At 50.5% G+C, this 18,486-nt stretch overlaps 1 protein-coding gene across 3 annotated transcripts in view; it reads left to right on the top strand.

Moving 5' to 3' along the window:
• Nucleotides 1–8,502, top strand: part of LOC133358597 (solute carrier family 2, facilitated glucose transporter member 5-like) — a 65,777-nt gene extending 57,275 nt beyond the window's left edge. For all 3 annotated transcript variants that reach the window (XM_061576965.1, XM_061576967.1, XM_061576966.1), the window contains 4 exons: nucleotides 2,276–2,377; nucleotides 3,825–3,900; nucleotides 4,020–4,147; nucleotides 4,675–8,502. In XM_061576965.1, the coding sequence (XP_061432949.1) occupies nucleotides 2,276–2,377; nucleotides 3,825–3,900; nucleotides 4,020–4,147; nucleotides 4,675–4,917 (549 nt within the window). In that variant the 3' untranslated portion in view covers nucleotides 4,918–8,502. The remainder of the gene's footprint in view (nucleotides 1–2,275; nucleotides 2,378–3,824; nucleotides 3,901–4,019; nucleotides 4,148–4,674) is intronic.
• Nucleotides 8,503–18,486: the final 9,984 nt, after the last annotated feature.

Below are 18,486 nucleotides of genomic sequence, written 5' to 3'. Positions count from 1 at the left end.
CGAATCTCATCCACCCCTGCAGCTTTTCCATTACGAAGGCCCTCTCAACTGCTGCAGCAACTTCAGCAGTCGTGATGTATCCAACCATCTAGCTGTTTCCAGAGCTGCCTCCTGAGCAGAGGGGATGTCCACCGGGTTGAGGAGCTCCTCAAAGTATTCTTTCCACCTCTAAACTATCTCCTTAGTTGAGGTCAATGTTATGCCACCATTACTGAAAACAGCCTGGGTCATGTCCCGTCGACCACTCCTACAGGATCAGGTGGTTTTCCAGAACATCTTTGAGGCTTCCCGGTAATCCCTCTCCATGACCTCTCCAAACTTTTCCCATGCCAGGGCTTTCGCTTCAGCGACTGCTGCAGCTGCCGCCCTCTTAGCAAGCCAGTACCTCTCAATCGAGTCTGGATACTGTTTTCTGAGCATAGCTAGGAAAGCCTCCTTCTTTAACTTGACAGCTTCCGTCATCACTGGTGTCCACCAGCAGGTCCTAGGATTGCCACCATGACAGGCACCAACTGCCTTCAGGCCACAGCTTTTCACAGCTGCATCCATAATAAAGGTCCTGAACATTGTCCACTCGGACTCAATGTCCACGACCTCCCCTGGACTGCAGTGTAAATGTTTCCGGAGGTGGAAGTTGAAATTTTTCTGCACTGGGTCTTCCGCCAGACGTTTCCAGAAAACCGGAACTATTCGTTTGGGCCTTCCACGTCTATCTGGTCGGTGCCCCAAGCATCGGATTCAACTTACCACTATGGTGAACATGTAACAGCTCTGCCCCTTTCTTAACCTGAGTCTCCAGAACATACGGCCTTAGGTTCAATGATACAACTATAAAGTCAATAATTCACCTTCGGCACACTTATTAACATCCTTCTGTTTGAACATGGTGTTTGTTATTGACATTCCGTGACTAGCGCAGAATTCCAATAACACCTCACCATTCTGGTTCAGATCAGGGGGGCGCATTCCTCCCAATCACGCCTCTCCAGGAATATCTATCGTTTCCCCCGTGAGCTTTGAAGTCGCCCAGTAAGACTATGGAGTTGGTAGATGGCACTCTGTCGAGCACTGCACCTATCGTCTCCAAGAAGGCCGAATAATCTGAACTGCTGTTTGGTACATAAGCACCGACAAGAGTTAAAGTTTTCCTGTCTGAGAACCAAAGTCTCATTGGCGTGACCCTCTCATTCACTGGGACAAATTCCAACTGAACAGCACCCAGCAGGGGGCTTCTGAGTATCCCCACACCCGCCTAGGCCTCTCACCAGAGGTTACTCCAGAATAGGAGAAAGACCACACCCGATTGTGAAGTTTGGATCCAGTGCCAATGCTGTCTGTGGAGGTAAGACCGACTATATTTAGTCAGTACCTTTCCACCTCCACCAACTCTGGCTTCTTCCCCCCCAGTGATGTAACATTCCACATCCCAATAGCTAATGTCCATCGCCAAGGTCCAGTGCATTTGAGACCATCCCTCTCCCTGCCATACAGGCATCGCACCCGCCGCTCACCCTTCGTCCTGCGGATAGTGGGCCCACAGGATGGCACTACGTAGTCATTTCGAGCTGGGCCCGACCGGGTTACATGGGTCACCTGGCCACCAGGCTCTTGCTGGTGAACACCACCCCGAGGCCTGGCTCGAGGGGTGTGTCCCGGTATCCCTTGTACGGGCAAGGTTCTCTGATTTTTGTATTGTTTAACCATTCATGAGCAGCTTTTTTTACCGTTATTTTTCTAGAACCTCCCCCCAGAGCGTTTTACCAAGGGAGACCCTACTAGGAGTACAAGACTCCAGGCGACATAGCTCTAAGGGTCATTATAACACACAGACCTCACCACCACGATAAGGTTACGATCCTTCGATGGGGGTATGAGAATATTTATATAACAAGTTACATATTATTTCTATATTATTTATAAATGAACATGCTGTAACAGGAAACTAAATTATATGTATTAGTCAATGTTCGCTTTCACCACCCCCATGTGCTCAGGCTCAGTTTGTATGATCCAAATCCAAAATCATATATTCCCATTTCCAGCCCTGGCTGAGAACACAGAAAAGATACTGGCACAGCAGCTATAGTACACAGAGACAATGACAGCTTCAGGGAATGTGCAGTGTGTAAATATCACCATTGGAGATACAAAGGGTGTTTTGATGGCCAACCACCCCCTCCTGTGCTGTGTTGGTCTTAATAGATACTCGAGAACAGCACGAGGCCAACAGTCTGTTAAAGGCTATTACATGGGGGATCTTTCTCTCTGTGTGTAGGGCATGCTGGTGGATTGCCTGGGCAGGAGACCTCTGCTGCTGTGTGGCTATGTTCTCATGTCGCTTTGTTGTGCAGCCATCACCGTGTCTCTGGCACTTCAGGTAGGAGCAACAATCTCACAGAAAATGCAACTACTCCCAGGGCCAAATTATGTTTTAAGGGGGACACGAGGCTATTATAGTTTAATGGGGACCCTGTTTGTACAAAATGCAATTCCTTCCCTTGACTGTTTCCATCACCCACGGCTTAATGCCAAATACTCCATAGCTATTCACATTGATTAGTTTAGTTCCAGCTTTTAAAATGTGACGTACGAAATGCAAACCTGAATGAAAATTTTAAATGAACAAAACTTTAAATTGTGTTGATTACGTTGATGGTGGCGAGATGTTAATTACCTCGCCTAGTATACAGGAAGTTGTGGGTTCGATCCAGACCCTGACGCCTGTGTATTTGAACTTTCAATATCTCTCTCCCCCGTGGTCACATGGATTTTTCTCCAGTTTCCACATTTAAAATCAACATGGGTTTAGTGCGGCCTGGAAGCGTATTATCAAATAAATACAATTACAATTCCTTATAAGGGAAACAAATACCAATGAATAACAATTGAATGATTACCAATCTATATAATTACAATACCCTCCCCCTCCTTGCCTCGAATCACTGCACCATATTTAATTGAATTAAACGATGACATCACCCTGATGCTGCTCTATTTAAGACCGGAAGCAACAGGAGAGCTTCACCATTCTTGCCCGATGAAGCTGATTGTAATTATCAGCGAAACGTCGTACTAAAATTTTAAAAATTAACCCGTAAAAACAAAGTTTTTCACTATAAATCCTTTATATGCGTGGCGGCTAGAGTCGTCTCGTCCTCTGGCTTGAGATGGCTGCCACCTATGGGTCAGATGATTGTCTGCCACCATTAAGCAATTGGTAAATAAATGTTTACAAATTTTCCCCTAAACAGTGTAAAATTTTGGAAAAAAATTTCACACGAATTAATTGTCACGCACAACGACTCTGTGTGCAAAATGTCAGCTCGATTGGATCACTGGAAGTGGGTTAAAAAACGACCGAAATATTTGCACGGTCGTAAGCAAGCAAGCAAGCACGCAAGCAAGTGAACTTAATATAAAGGATTTAAAAATGCTGTTGATTCTCTCTTCAGCACACCGGTGGGCTAAAGAAGTCAATTAATTTTGTCCTTTGAATACGTGACACATTTTTTACTGTTTGGCCGTGTCAGGTGGTGGAGGGTTACGACACAAAATTTCGATTTAAAGCTTTCGTGACTGCAGGGATTCATCTTCTTGGTTCTTTCGGTAAAGTCACGTAGAAGGGAAGTAATAAAATAATAAAAATAAAACATAAAATAAAACATAATAATATTTTTATTATTTTATTACTTCCCTTCTACGTGACTTTACCGAAAGAACCAAGAAGGTTACGACACATTTATAAACAACGCGATCTGACCCAAAAACCTATATTATGAATTTCATGATGATGTGGCGTTATTTTTCCTCTCACCCTGGCACAGGAGCGCTCTATCTGGATGCCTTACCTAAGCGTGGCTCTCATCTTTGCCTACATCCTCAGCTTCGGCATCGGCCCCGGTGAGGAGAGGTCTCGCACGTGGTGATGAGACGACACGTGTCACTTCAATCACGATAGTTGCTATCATCGTCATCATAAACCCGCGTGTGACCCCTACGTGATCCCTGCGCGAGTCCAGGAGGGATTATGGGGATCTTGCCAGCAGAGCTCTTCATGCAAGACTCACGCTCGGCCGCGTTCGTCATCAGCGGCAGCGTCAACTGGTTCAGCTTCTTCCTCATTGGCCTCCTTTTCCCTTTTCTTGTGGTGAGAGCGAATGTGTAAGCGAATGAAAGTTGGTGGCTTTGAGTGAGAGTATGAGGAGTGAATGTGAGCGAGTGCAAAAGGGCGAGTAAAGAGTGTCTGTGATAATTAGTGAGAGTGTGAGAGTTAGTGAGTGAGAGTGAGTTAGAGTATGAGTGTGAGTCATAGTGAAAGTGACGGTGAGAACAAGTGCGAGTGAGTCAGATGCTTGCTAACAGCTCTTGTCCCAACAGTATGTTGAAGGATATATTTGGAATCTTTGTCTTTGTGTGTGAGGGAACGCAAGAGTTTAAGTGTTTGCGTATGAGGGAGTGTGTGAAAGTGACTCACACATTAACAGTGTGAGTACAGTGTGAGTCAAACCAGCAGTTGATTGGTGATGCTAAACACAACATGCCTTTTGTGTTTACTTTGTTGCCATTTCTCCCGTACCTCCGATTAGCGCAGTTGGCTACGTAGGGTGCGAAATAAGTTTAACATAATACACACATGCTACTGCTGATGCTTATTTCTGGTTTTGCCCTTATCAGGAGGACATGGGGCCCTACTGCTTCGTGTTCTTCATGGTGGACTGCGTCATAGGGACTATTCTTGTGTGCATCCTCCTCCCTGAGACAAAGGACCGGTCCTTCGTCGAGATCTCTCGTCTCTTCCACGCAAGAAACTACGGCCACGCGCAGCCCCTCTCCTCCTCCTTGGCCCCTACCACCGCCATTGCCACGTGCCAGATCGAGTCTGCGCCGCTTACGCAAAATGACCAGCTCGAGGAGTGACCGGGGATGTGCGTTGGTTTTCAAAAAGCTCACGTTGATTTCCTGCTGCTCACGTTGAGCGTTGAAGCATTTATTCTCATCTCCCGTTTATAGAACCTGCAGAGTCGTTGGTGGGAATTCCACATTCTTATGGTAAGGGTGGAGTTTCTCCACATGACAACCATTTTGATCTTCCCCCACAGCATGATATTTTTTTTATCGAAGGATGATGGGCCAAAGAAACGCACTAACCGACTCGCAACCTTCCTATTGCGAGCTGCTCGATCACTCTACCCACTGATCCACCAAACCAGATTTATTTGCCATAAAAGTTTAAATATAAAACTTAAAAAAGTAAACTGTAGAGGTGGAGACAGATGCCTTGGTGGCTCTGAGTTAAGAGTGCTGTGCTGGTAAAGCTGTGATCCTGGGTTCAAATCCAGGTATCATCCACTGCCTGCGATTTAAACTGGGTTCTATTGTGTAGTGACGTGATGGTCTCAGCCCAGTCACGAATGACTCGCATAGAGACCCATGATATTAAATTCGGTTCCGCACTTGATTTAGAAAAAGAATCCATCTCTGAGCATTAAAACGTCGTTTTGACTGTCACGTGACAAGCATGGCATTAAGTGGCAAGGGTGGGTAGGAAAGTGCTACTCTCTACTCTATAGATTAGAGGTCACTTGAAGGAATCTCAGAGGTAGCTCTGTGATATTCACATCGCAGGCCCTGCTCTTGGGTTCCAGTAGCTCAGCAGCTGATGATCGTGAGGGTTGGGGAGTTTGACCGGACCTCTATCCAACCCCTCGTAAAGCATTCCAGCGCACCTGAGCTCCGGGCATCACAGCCACTCCCCAGCACAGTCAACCGAATCAGGGAGCCACTGACTCTTCCAAAATACACTTTAATAATTAAAACAACAACCAAACATCACATAAAACAATTACATCATCCAACCCACTCACATCTCCCCGAGAGTTCCCCAACTGCACAATGGAGTCTTGACTCTGGAAACTCTTCCTGGCCTTATGCAGGAGCAGCTTACAGCTTTCGACTCCTGGGCTCTGATGCAGAAGCAGCTTGCAGCCTCAGACCCCAGCGCTCTTATGCAGTGAAGATACGCTGGTCAATAGTTTCAGTCGGGTGAATGCTGGAGAGACTCGCGGTCTTCATACTCAGCGATACTATAGACGTCGAACGCCCTCTGGTCACAGGTTGCAGAAATTTAGAAGCCTAGGAGGTTCATCAACAGTGAACTCTCCCTTCTTGAAAGTGCACGGTGGAGGCAGGATCACCACGCAAACGCCACAATGGCTGAGAGCGGCCTAAATACCACTCAGCCTGGCAAACTCTGGAACCTGAAAATAATATACTTCCTGTAGCAAACAATCTGCGTGAAAACTCTGGGACAACCTGTGAATAACATTTCTCCTGGACCCCCTCACTCTATATATATGTTGAACTTCTTTCGGAACGTACGTAGACAACCACGCTAAACGGAGGTGCGGTGGAAGGACAACAAACTAAACACAAAAACCCCTTCTAAAGAAATTCGTTTTCGATATAGAATAAAAGTGCATAGCTCGAGTGGCTGCCAAATATCAGCAGGAAGAGCATCCCAGACGAGTGAGACTTTATATTGTATTCGTTTGGCAAATGTAAGCCAATGCAGCCCAGTGAGTACTGGACAGATATGGTCGGATTTTGCAGTACCCGTCATGACACGTCCCAGAGAATTGTGTACACACTGCAGCTTGGTAATGTTTTTGCCAGACATCCCATAGAGTAGTGAATTGCAATAATCGAGCCTTGTCGATACTATACTACACGCAATCGAGTTGTCGATGGTATGACTCAATAGTGGTTGAATGTGTCGTAGAGCCCTGAAATAAAAATTGCAGGACCTGCCTATATTTTGCACGTGGTGATCAAACGACATATTCGGGTCAAGTATGGTGCTGAGGCTCTTTAGAAGAGTAGAAAACTGAATCCTGGAGTCCAACCACCACACCTGATGCTCCCACAATTTGTTTTCGCCTGAGTGCCAAAAAGCAGAGCCTCCGAATTTTCTGGAATAAACAGCATTTCGTTTAGTGAAAACCGTACGTGCACCGCTTGCATGCAATGTTCGAGATTACCGAGGCTCTTCATATTTAACTTTGACTTCACTGCGGTGTACAATTGTGTACCATCAGCATATTGATGGAATTTGATGTCATGCGATGAAATGATATCAGCGATCAGAGAGACGAATGTTGAAAATAGGAAAGGCCGAGGACGAACCCCGATAGTATACCACTAGGCACTGCATAGGCGATAACTGTCATCGACCATCTAGGTATGAGTCAATCCACCCCAGTGTCATATCTGATACACCAAACCTTGACCTTAGATGTCCGATGAGTATCTCAAGGTCAATCGTGTAGAAGGCGGTTGAGAGATCGAAGCTAACCAATGCTGCGGTTTACCAGTCGCCTATCATTTTGTCGAGGTCATTAGTGATCTTAAGTAGAACCGTCTCAGTGCTGTGGAACTTCCGGTATGTCGACTGCAAAAGTTGGAGTAGTGTTACTTGTGCCATTCTGAACTGGTCTGTAAAAGATTTGCGAGGTGGACAATCGGCAATGCAAGCACGCCTGAACACGATTCGAGAATCGACGTGTGGATGTAGTCGATCGGCGACGTCTCATTTGGCAGTTGTGCAATGAACATCGACACCTCTGCCACCGACGTTGATGCAAGGGTCTCGAGTTTTGCATTGGTTCCAGGTTGATCAAACTCAGATCGCAAACCAGGAGAATGCCTTGCCTTGTAATTAGAAAAATCAATCTTGATCATTGCTTTTATTGGCAAAGAATGTCGCAAGTACTGTGGACATACCGGGCAGCAGACCCTTCATAACGTGCCACAGAGCATAAGGGTCACGAACCGAGTCATTGATGTGCACAGCATAAAACGATCTGTGAAACTCAATAATGAGTCGGTTGGCAAATCTACAAGCCGCTCTGTAAGCGAGTCAGACAGGCTCGAAACTAGTTTTCTTCCAAAAACATTTCAGCCTCCTCCACATCTGCTTTGTAACAATCACCTCGGGTGACAGCTATTTACTGTGCACATTCCCTGTTCCCTTTGTGCTTGTTCGGCTGGACAGGAGTTTATCAAGAACAATTTTCTAATTGAGCTCCAAATTAATCGACCGTGTACCTGAAATATTCAGAAACAACCTTCGAAACTCCCTCACTCTGCCTGAAAACTGAAATATAAAATATGATCACACGCATGCGCCAGTACTCTACTCTTAAACTGTTTAATTTTGAGAAACACATTAAACAGTTAACCACTTTACCTGGAATCTGAATTATCATTGGTGTAAAATAACGTTCTGCCCTGAACTCTCCTGATAACCATTAAAAAAGTATCTAATGGCTATGGCCCCAATGCATGGCTCATATGTACACCTGGGGGAGGAGGAGCGGCCCGTAAGGGTCGCAACAATAATGACGATAATGCTGTTGTGTGCCTGACTGGAGCCTGCAAATGCCACAGCATGCGCCGGGTAACGTCATCTTGTGCGGCTTGAATCAACGCTCGATGATGCATGCGTGTGCGTAGTTCCTCGGGTTCAATAAACAATGTATGAAGTTGACTGGTGATCATTGGAGATTGCTACAAGGAAAATACACCTCAGGCATCATAGTGTAATAAAAGGACTCGGACACTTCCTTCTGTCTTCGTGTCTTTTATTGGGTTCTCGTCCTCACCCACACGGCACTCTGTTATAACTCTGTATTTGTAGCCCCCGGCTATTCACTGCTATTATAGCTCCTTCTTCCCTCTGACTCTCTGTTTCATCTACTGTAACCTCCTCCCTGCAGACTCGCTGCTACCTCTATGCAGACTCCCGCTGCTACCCCTATGTGCAGACCCTCTGGCTGCTACCGTATGCAGACCCGCTGCTGACTCTGTATGCAGCCCCGCTGCTGACTGCAGCCTCCTCGCTGCTTCGGGTCAGTCACCGCTGGCCAACGGTGCCGATCCTCGCTCCCCCGTGTTCGTGGCGATCTCGCCACCTTCCGCTTCGCCCTTCGTGGCCTCTCTCTGTTCCTGGTTCCCCGTCACTCCCTATCCTCTTCCGGTCCCCCCCCTTCTATACTCAACCCCTCTCCCCCCACGTGACCTAACTCCTCCCCTCATGACGGCACCTCCGGAGGGCCGTTTACACCCGCATTACATCACCCTCCCCCATAAAGAAAATCCAGCCGACCTCGGCTGAATTGCAACCTGAAAAGCAATGCGGGTGTAAAGGGCCAACACGTAAAAAGACACGAAGCATGCAAGAACAATATAACAATGAACACAACACAACACAATCTAACGAAACGTGAGGGATTTCGAGCGAGTACGGGTAGCCGGGCCGTCCCGGACGGTCGGCAGCCCACCCGCCGAGCGGGAACGTGGAAGGGTTTTAGGGGCGACGGGCGCAAGTTCTTCCGTCGCCATTGGAGGCCCGCCACTGTCCCGCTCGCGTCCAGAGACATCCCGTACTCGCGTCCGCGGAGGGATAGGAAGAGCTGCAGGTCCCGTGGGTTCCGCGGCACCGGTCGGCATCCCACGAGCGGAACGTCTTCCTCCCTGCGCTGTCACGGCCGGCTTGTCTGTGAAGGGTACGACAGGCGCTCTCGCAAGGTCAGCAGACACAGGCAAGGGCGAGTCGGCAGCAACAGACCCCGGCAAGGCAACTTCGGGAGATGACGCATCCGGCCGCGGGGCAATGTATGGCTTCAACCGGGATGTATGCACGAACCAGCGCCGCGAACCAACCTGAACACGCGCCGACTGTGGGTTGGGAACCTCAATGAGGCGGACCGGACCTTGCCACGGTTTGTGTAATTTAGGAGAGGTGCCTGGCCGCACCTGTGGGCAATGAAGCCAGGCCAGGTCCCCCTTCTTCCAGGGGCACTCCCCCTTCGAACGTCGGGCACACCGCTCATTCCTGGCCTGAGCTTTGGCTGTAGCCATGCGGGCTCTTTCCCTCGCCTCAGTGACACGGCGAACGTTGTCCTGAATATACTCAGGAAGAGGCTTAACAGGTCCCCTCGCACCGGTTCCCAACTGCTCATTAATCGGCGGCACATTCTCACGGCCGTACATAAGGAAGAACGGCGAGTATCCAGTAGCCGCGTGCGGCGTCATGCGATACGCCGAAAGCACCCCAGGGATATGCAAATCCCAATCAGATTGATTTTCCCCGACTGTATGGCACAGCATGGCGGACAGAGTCAGATTCAACCGTTCCACCATCCCATCCGTTTGTGGGTGGTAGGGGGACGTCCGTATCTTTTTAGTTCCCAAAGCCGCACACACCTCCCCTAACAATTTGGACGAAAAGTTACGCCCCTGATCTGTAAGGAGCCTCTCCGGCGCCCCCTTGTCCATTACATACCCAAATAGAAAGGCGTCAGTGATAGACGCCGCTGACTGGTCAGGCAAAGGCCAGGCCATCGGCCAGCGAGAGAGGTACTCCACCCCCACCAGTAAATACTTATTTCCCTTAGCGGATGGCGGAAAGGGTCCCAAAATATCTAACGCCACCAGCTCATTAACCCGAGATACTTGAATCGATTGTATCGGCGGAACATATGGATGTTTAGGTGGTTTACGGCGGGCACAATCGGGACACGCGCGAACGTGACTGACGACATCCGTCGTCATGCCGTGCCAATAATAGTCTCGTTGCAGCGTCAATAGGGTTTTCTGCACCCCCAGGTGTAAAAGTGTGTCAAAGTGCAAAGATCTAATCAACTCGTACCGCAATGACGCAGGCACAACGAGACGCCAGTGTTCCTGTATCCCTTCCCTCCACATCAGTAACCCATCTCGGAGAGCAGTTTCCGAAATACCACCCGCACCGAGTTCCTTACCCGCCTTCTCCGTTCGTTTTCGTAACGACACCAAAGAATCGTCCAACATTTGCTCCCGAATCCACACAGACCTCGGAAGACGCAAAATCCCGTCAGCCGGTCCCCCATCAACCGGTCCCGGTGTAAGCGGAGTTTCGAGAACATCCACCGCCAGCGCGACAGGCTGAGGGGGGGGCTGAGTCGGTCCACACCTATGCGTCCCCGACGCACACGCACAAGGGGATTGTTGCGGCAACCTGGACAGTGCGTCCGCGTTAGCGTGACGCACACCCTTCCGATGGTGAATTTGGAAGGAAAATTCTTGCAACGTGTCCAGCCATCTCGCCAATTGCCCGGATGGCTGGTCCATCTTAAGAGCATACTGCAAGGCCGCATGGTCCGTGCGGACAATAAACGACCGACCGTACAGATACGGTCGAAATTGGCGGAGAAAAAACACAATAGCCAAAAGTTCCCTGCGAGTGACGCAGTAACGGGTTTCCGCGGGAGACAAAACTCGACTCCCATACGCCACCACACGCTCAACACCACCTTTTGACTGGGACAACACCGCCCCAATACCAGTGTCACTCGCATCAGTATCCAGAATGAAGGGATGTTCAAAATCCGGATAATCCAACGTCGGCGCAGTAGCCAATAAATCGCGCAGGCTCCGAAACGCCGCCTCCTCCGGCGGTCCCCACACAAATTTATGCCCCTTCCCAGTAAGGAGATGTAAAGGCCTGGCGATAGTAGCGAAATTCGGAACAAACCTCCGATAATATGAGGCGAACCCCAAAAACCGACGCACATCACCCACCGTGGCCGGGGTTGCCCAATCCCTGACACACGCAGTTTTCTCTGGATCCGTGGCCACCCCGTCCGCACTAACAATATGTCCCAAGTATCGAACGGAGCGTTGCAGTAAATGACATTTCTTAGGCTTGAATTTCAAATTAGCAGAACGCATTCTGGCGAATACAGCCTCCAACCGCAGTAAATGCTCATCAAATGTGCGGCTGAAGACTATAATATCATCTAAATAAATGAGACATGTCTCCCACTGCAACCCCGTCAACACCAACTCCATCAACCTCTGAAAAGTGGCAGGGGCAGCATTCAACCCCATCGGAAGACAGTTAAATTGGAATAACCCCTGCGGCGTACGGAAAGCTGTCTTTTCTCGCGAGGGCTCGTCAAGGGGGAGCTGCCAGAAGCCCGATAAGAGATCTAGCGTTGAAAAAAACGTAGCCCCTGACAAGGCGTCGAGAGAATCGTCCATACGCGGCAGGGGATACGCATCTGCCACCGACACTTTATTCAGCTTCCGAAAATCCACACAAAATCGCAATTTACCATCCTTCTTTTTAACCAACACAACAGGCGCGCCCCATGGGCTATTAGACGGAGATATAATATCCGCTTTCAACATGTCTTCCACTGCCCCTCGAACATGCTCACGCTCAGCCGGACTCATCCGACGCGAGTTCAACCGGATAGGGGCAGCGTCCCCCGTGTCGATATGATGAGAGAGAAGCGAGGTGCGTCCCAAGTCCAAATCGTCCGAGCTAAACACATCGGAATAGCTCGATAATAATTTATGAATCGCACAACGCTGCTCGGTGGAAAGGGCCGAATTTTCCCCACATAATTCGGCGATCCAACGATCATCAACCCCACCATCGTGTGAAACACCACCCACAAGCCCCCCGTCCGGCAGGTCACTCTGGGCCGTAAACGCCGTAGTGGCATGTGCCACAACGGTACCAGCTGGCACACACACGCTTTCAGCACTCGCATTTAACACCTGCAAAAACGGGCGCTGATCTGGACGGACAATAGTTTGTGCCCCTACCAGCGCTAAGCCGCCCGTAACCGCGGCGGACGGCGACAGCAAAATCCCAAAAGCACCCTGCCGACCCGGAACCGGCTTCCGGTATCGTAAGGGAATGAGCATCTGAGAGCCAGGTGGAATATCAACCGAAACTTCCGATAGCGCCTGCACCTGGGCGACAGGAGCCGGCCGCCCCCAGGCGGACTGTAAAAATTCCAATTTCCGGCCCCCCGGTAGTTCTATGCAATTTTCATTGATTCTAATTAGAATGGGCATCTTAGCCAAAAAATCCGTACCCAACAGGCAAGGAACCGCCAGGGACCTCGAAATCAACACAACGCCCGAGGCCGAGACACCCCCGATAGAAATGTTAGCGTCCACCTGTCCCACGATGCCCATACTACCCCCGTTCGCAGCGATGCAGGAAGCGTAAGCCGGCCTCACGGCCCCCGGTGGGATGTTCAAAAGATGGAATATCACATCCGAAATAATGGTTGCGGACGCACCGGAATCCACCAAAATACGTACGTCCACCCCTTGGATGGACCCAGGTACAGTGGACGAACCGGTAGCGGCCGCGACAACCCGCCGAGCCAGCTTACGCCACTGCGTTATCGAGCGACAAGGCTCAGATACTGGCCTCCCGTATTTTACAACATCCGCGTCGCATAACAACGGCGATGAGTGAGGTGTCAGGCCTTGCCGGGTGTCTGGTGCGCACCGACTTGCCTGTGCCGGAGGGTCTTTCTTTGGGGCGTCCGCTGTCGAGGCCTCCTGCTGGGGCGGCCCCGGAACCCGGGCCCAGCAGTCCCTGGCATAGTGGCCCCGACGGCCGCAGCGGAAGCAGTCGACGTCGGGGCGGCGCGCAGCGGGCACCCCGTCCCGACGCGGCCGCGCCGGCGGCGGAGCCCGCGGCCCTGGCCCGCTTCGAGCCGGCCACGGAGTGGAGGCGGCCGACAACTCCTTTGGGCCGGTCGCATCCGGCACGTACACGGCCTTCGTAGGGTCCCACCCTACGGCCCCCCCATCGACGACAGGACCGCCCGTCCACGCCGTCACCTGTTTCCAGCGGCGGAGATTGAACTGGGCGTCCAAACACTTGGCCGCGGTCCGGGACGTGAGTTTTTCGTGACCGCACGCCTGCATGGGAATGCCGAGATCTCGGGACAACTCCAACATCTTCCCCAAGATGAGTGGTTCCAGCAGGTCAGGCTCCGTCTCCGGGTAAGCGGCCATAGCGAGTTCCAACACGGCGCCCCTGTACGCTACAGGTGACTCCTCAGGTGCGCGTTGCCGCTGCACGAATCGGCGATGGGCGTCATCCGGTGGCTCGTACGCGTCCGCCATTTCCTCGAACACCCCTCGCAGAGTTTTCTTCTTCGCAGCTTTTATAGAGCGAAAAAAACGAACGGACTCATCATCAAGAAGAGTCGGGAGCACCTCCAGTGCCTCAGCGTCCGTCCACCTTGCCGTACGTACCGCCGCCAAAAATCTGCAGGCGAACGCACTCCAATCGCCCCCGATGGAGAACTCTTTGACGGTTGTAAGGTGACGACTGCGACTCCTTGGCTTGCTTCCGTCCGTCGCTGACTCTTCCGGCGGTAAGTTCAGCAAGGCGTCGCAACGCTGTGTCGCCAAAATGGCGGACGATCCTCGCGGCGGCCCCAAAATGGCGGCTTCCCGCCTTCCGTGGTGCGCCACGCCCAAGATGGCGTCTTCACGCCGCGTGGCCGATGGCGGCGCCATCGAAGACGACCCGGGCTCCTGCCGATCACCACCATCACCTTCCAACGCCGCCCTTGGCGTGACAAGGTCACACAACTCTGTGATGACGGTTTTTAGGGTTGCCAGTTGCTCCGCCATCCGGATCCATCTTAAATCTTCGTCCTTCAACGCAGATGGGTCGGACGAAGGGGCCACCTCCTCGACACCCGGGCCCTCACGGATCTCTCCCTCCGCCGAAGTGAAGCCGACCTCAGGAGGAAGATCGTCGTCGTCCGAAGATGAAGCCGACGCCGGGGATGGAATATTCTTTTTCCTCAGTTGTTTCGCCATGCCGTTTCACTTCTGACTCCAGTGTAATAAAAGGACTCGGACACTTCCTTCTGTCTTCGTGTCTTTTATTGGGTTCTCGTCCTCACCCACACGGCACTCTGTTATAACTCTGTATTTGTAGCCCCCGGCTATTCACTGCTATTATAGCTCCTTCTTCCCTCTGACTCTCTGCTTCATCTACTGTAACCTCCTCCCTGCAGACTCGCTGCTACCTCTATGCAGACTCCCGCTGCTACCCCTATGTGCAGACCCTCTGGCTGCTACCGTATGCAGACCCGCTGCTGACTCTGTATGCAGCCCCGCTGCTGACTGCAGCCTCCTCGCTGCTTCGGGTCAGTCACCGCTGGCCAACGGTGCCGATCCTCGCTCCCCCATGTTCGTGGCGATCTCGCCACCTTCCGCTTCGCCCTTCGTGGCCTCTCTCTGTTCCTGGTTCCCCGTCACTCCCTATCCTCTTCCGGTTCCCCCCCTTCTATACTCAACCCCTCTCCCCCCACGTGACCTAACTCCTCCCCTCATGACGGCACCTCCGGAGGGCCGTTTACACCCGCATTACAATAGTAAGACGTGGACAAGTAGCCTAGAAGGTTGAGACGGGTGGAAGTGAACGAATCTATCAAGTTTGGGGTTCAAGTCAAAAGCCAGGCGTTTTATTTATATATATATATATTTGTGTAGCTCCACCTTGCATACAAATGATGTAGATTGTTGGATGAAGGTGATTTTAGCGTTTAGATAAGACTGGATGTTAGAGATAAATCAATCCGTGGCTCACACGTAGCCAGGGAGACGTAGGTTTATTTCTTTAAAAAATGAAATCAACACGTTTGTTAATAACACCGTGGCCTTTAAAGGGAAAATGTCGGCGATGTTTTGGACAAATGGCCATTCTTAAAAGCACAACAATACTTTGGCATTTACGTGCTAAGCAAAAAGGCGATTACCCAAAACGTCACCTATTATATATTTTTTCTTTAAGGCCACAGTGTTATTGATTAATGTTTTCATTATTAATTTAGGTTATGCACCGATGCCAACGCAGCAGTATCAGATGGGTGCAATGGGAACGTGTCGCGAAACTAGTTGAGAGAGTTATTGGTGTAAGGAGAACGAGCACTGGGAAAATCAGTCTATGGGGGAGAAAAGTGGTCCAGACACTTTCCCAATCAGGGCCTACTCATTGTGTGAAGAAGATGGCATTCAAGGCACCCTATTGGCTGTACTTTAAAACTTTTTTTATATTTATAATGTCATTGTGTGCTTCCTCTGGGTCACAGAGTACAGTTGATCATCGATTATCCAGCGCGAGATTATCCAGCTTCCAATAGTATCCGGCGGTCCCGAGCCGATCCGGCAAAACTAGCAAAACCCGACACATGCGGATTTTGTTTGCAACCTGCCATGACGCCTCTGAGGCGCTGAAGATAGCAAGAACAACACGAGGAAAATGTACCCAGATAAAGGGTAACTGGGTCTCCATTACCCTAGATCTAACCCCGGTGGACTCGAGGATGAGAAATCTTCTACCCTTGCACAGGGACCTGGTGAGGAGAGAGGGGATACGTTCCCAACTACTCTATCCGGCTAAATACAAGTCCATGTCAGTTGAAAAAATGTGACCTTCTGACCCCAGGAGAAGCGATGGCGAGCAACGAAGTGCAGGAGATCGATCGTACAGGGCCCCGAGGGGGGATTTGGGATGTTGTTGAATTGGTATGCTGGAGGTGGGGGTCCTTCGGACGGCGCAGGCGGCGTGGGCTGGGACCGCAATATCGGTGCCCTGGCGACATGACACGACTGACTTTCTTTGGCGGAGCGACCCGTGTGCCGGGGGCTGGGTGAAGGTGGTGCGGGGCTCTCCCCCACCCCCCCCCGCCTTTCCCACCTCTATGCCCCCCCCCCCCTTCACAAGGCAGTGTGGAAATGCTTCGATGCCTTCTTCTTTCTTCGATAAGAATGCCTGATATGATATAGTTTACACTATAAACCGGTAAATCACAGTCGATTGGCTGGTCTATGTGGTGAGGTAAAGTGTGGGTACCTTCCAACTCTTTCAACACGTCTGGCCAGTGTGAAAGAATAGACCAAATGCCCTCTAGCGCGTCCTCTAGTGGCCGCAAGCAAGCATAGATCATACAAATGCATTGTACCCAGTGGAACAGATGTCGTCATTCGAGCCCTCATAAACTGAGGGCTCGACTGGCTGCATGGATTGTGGCATCATTGGATCCTGTGGGATGGAGACCACATGTGGAAGGTTTCCATCCAGCTATGGACAGAACATAGCTACTGATGACATTTTTCCTGAAACATTTATCTGCTTTAGTTTTTTTTAATTTTCCAAGGACCTATCACCACCTATCAGCAAGAAGGTCAATACCGCACGTCGCAACATGCATACATGAGAAAATACTCAAAAATCCCAAAACGAAAATGTATTTACAATGCAGCAGAAATCTCCAGCCACCATCAGAAATGTTGTTAATGAATAAATTGACCTCCAACCTTCCAAAATGAATCGGGTGGCGATATGGCAGTGACAGGAGTACAACCCAGACCCGGAGCCTGAAGTTTACTGAGGCCATCAATCCGACTAGACAGCGATTCAAGAAACCTTACAAGGAGATGTACATGTTCCGCCACAATGCAAGCACTAAAGTAGACCAATAATATGTATCCGTTCGCAAATACCACCACGAACTTGAACTCTACTTAAAGATTCAACCCTGCGATGCCACCGTTGCTTACCACATATCCAACCGCACGATGCAAGACCGACGGGACATGTTTCGCAAAATTCGGATGAATCACGCCAACAACAGATGCACGGTTCACGTCACCAAAATGGGTCATGGACAAGAAACCCACCAACGTTTACGTCATCTTCACGCCCAAAATCTCCGGCCGTTAGATGCAACAATATAAACTGACACATGACGATCTGCAAGAACTAAGACATAGATCCCCCATGTAACCATAACAGACTGATGAAGCAATGTGCTGTTGAACACAAGGGGGTGACCAACACCGTGCCCGGCTTCCTTTTGTGTCCCCAGTGGCGATGTTTACACACTGCACCAGGTTCTTATTTGAGTCGACCTAGGGGAGGCCCAGGACCGGTTCAGATAATCGTCACTGGTGTTGGTCGTGAGCGGGAATCAAACTTGGGTTGCCGGGTTAATAGTGCAGCACAATAATCGCTACACTACCCCTCCCCACTATGCTCCTAGTCTTCTAGCATCATCACCCAGAGTCTCTCCAATACTGGATGAAGGCCTCCCCAAGCCTTTACTAATACATCAGAAGCAGCGGCCATGACCTAACCACTGCTGGCTGATTAGCCATACCTCACCACGCTGGTCCATGCAATGCTCTCTACGTGGCCTCTGATCACGGCCCTCCACCAACACCAGTGGCTTTTGACAAAGCACGCGGGGCTGCTGCCCTTCACAAGATCGGCAAAGTCACGTAGAATGGAAATAATACGTGACTTTACCGAAAGAACCAAGAAGATGAATCACTGCAGTCACGAAAGCTTTAAATCGAAATTTAAGATCGGCAAGTTTACAGAACCACGCGCAACTGGCACTCAGGAGCTGGCACCGGAGCTCTGTGGAGTAGCGAGGCTGGCAGTGCCACTGTGCGCGCACATGGGGGCACCAAGGGGGGAGCCCCGTGGACACGAAGGCCGGCACACGGAGCTGGAGGTGGGCGGCGGAGTGAGCGGCGGAGAGCTCAACGTGGATCCGGGCACTGCCCATCGGCACCAACAGCACGCCCGAGGCCGCGACCACTCAT

This window comes from Lethenteron reissneri, chromosome 62, assembly GCF_015708825.2.
Source record: "Lethenteron reissneri isolate LAM-NWPU_2019-01 chromosome 62, ASM1570882v1, whole genome shotgun sequence".
Classification (NCBI taxonomy): Eukaryota; Metazoa; Chordata; class Hyperoartia; order Petromyzontiformes; family Petromyzontidae; genus Lethenteron; species Lethenteron reissneri.
This window is presented reverse-complemented; position numbering and strand designations above follow the sequence as displayed.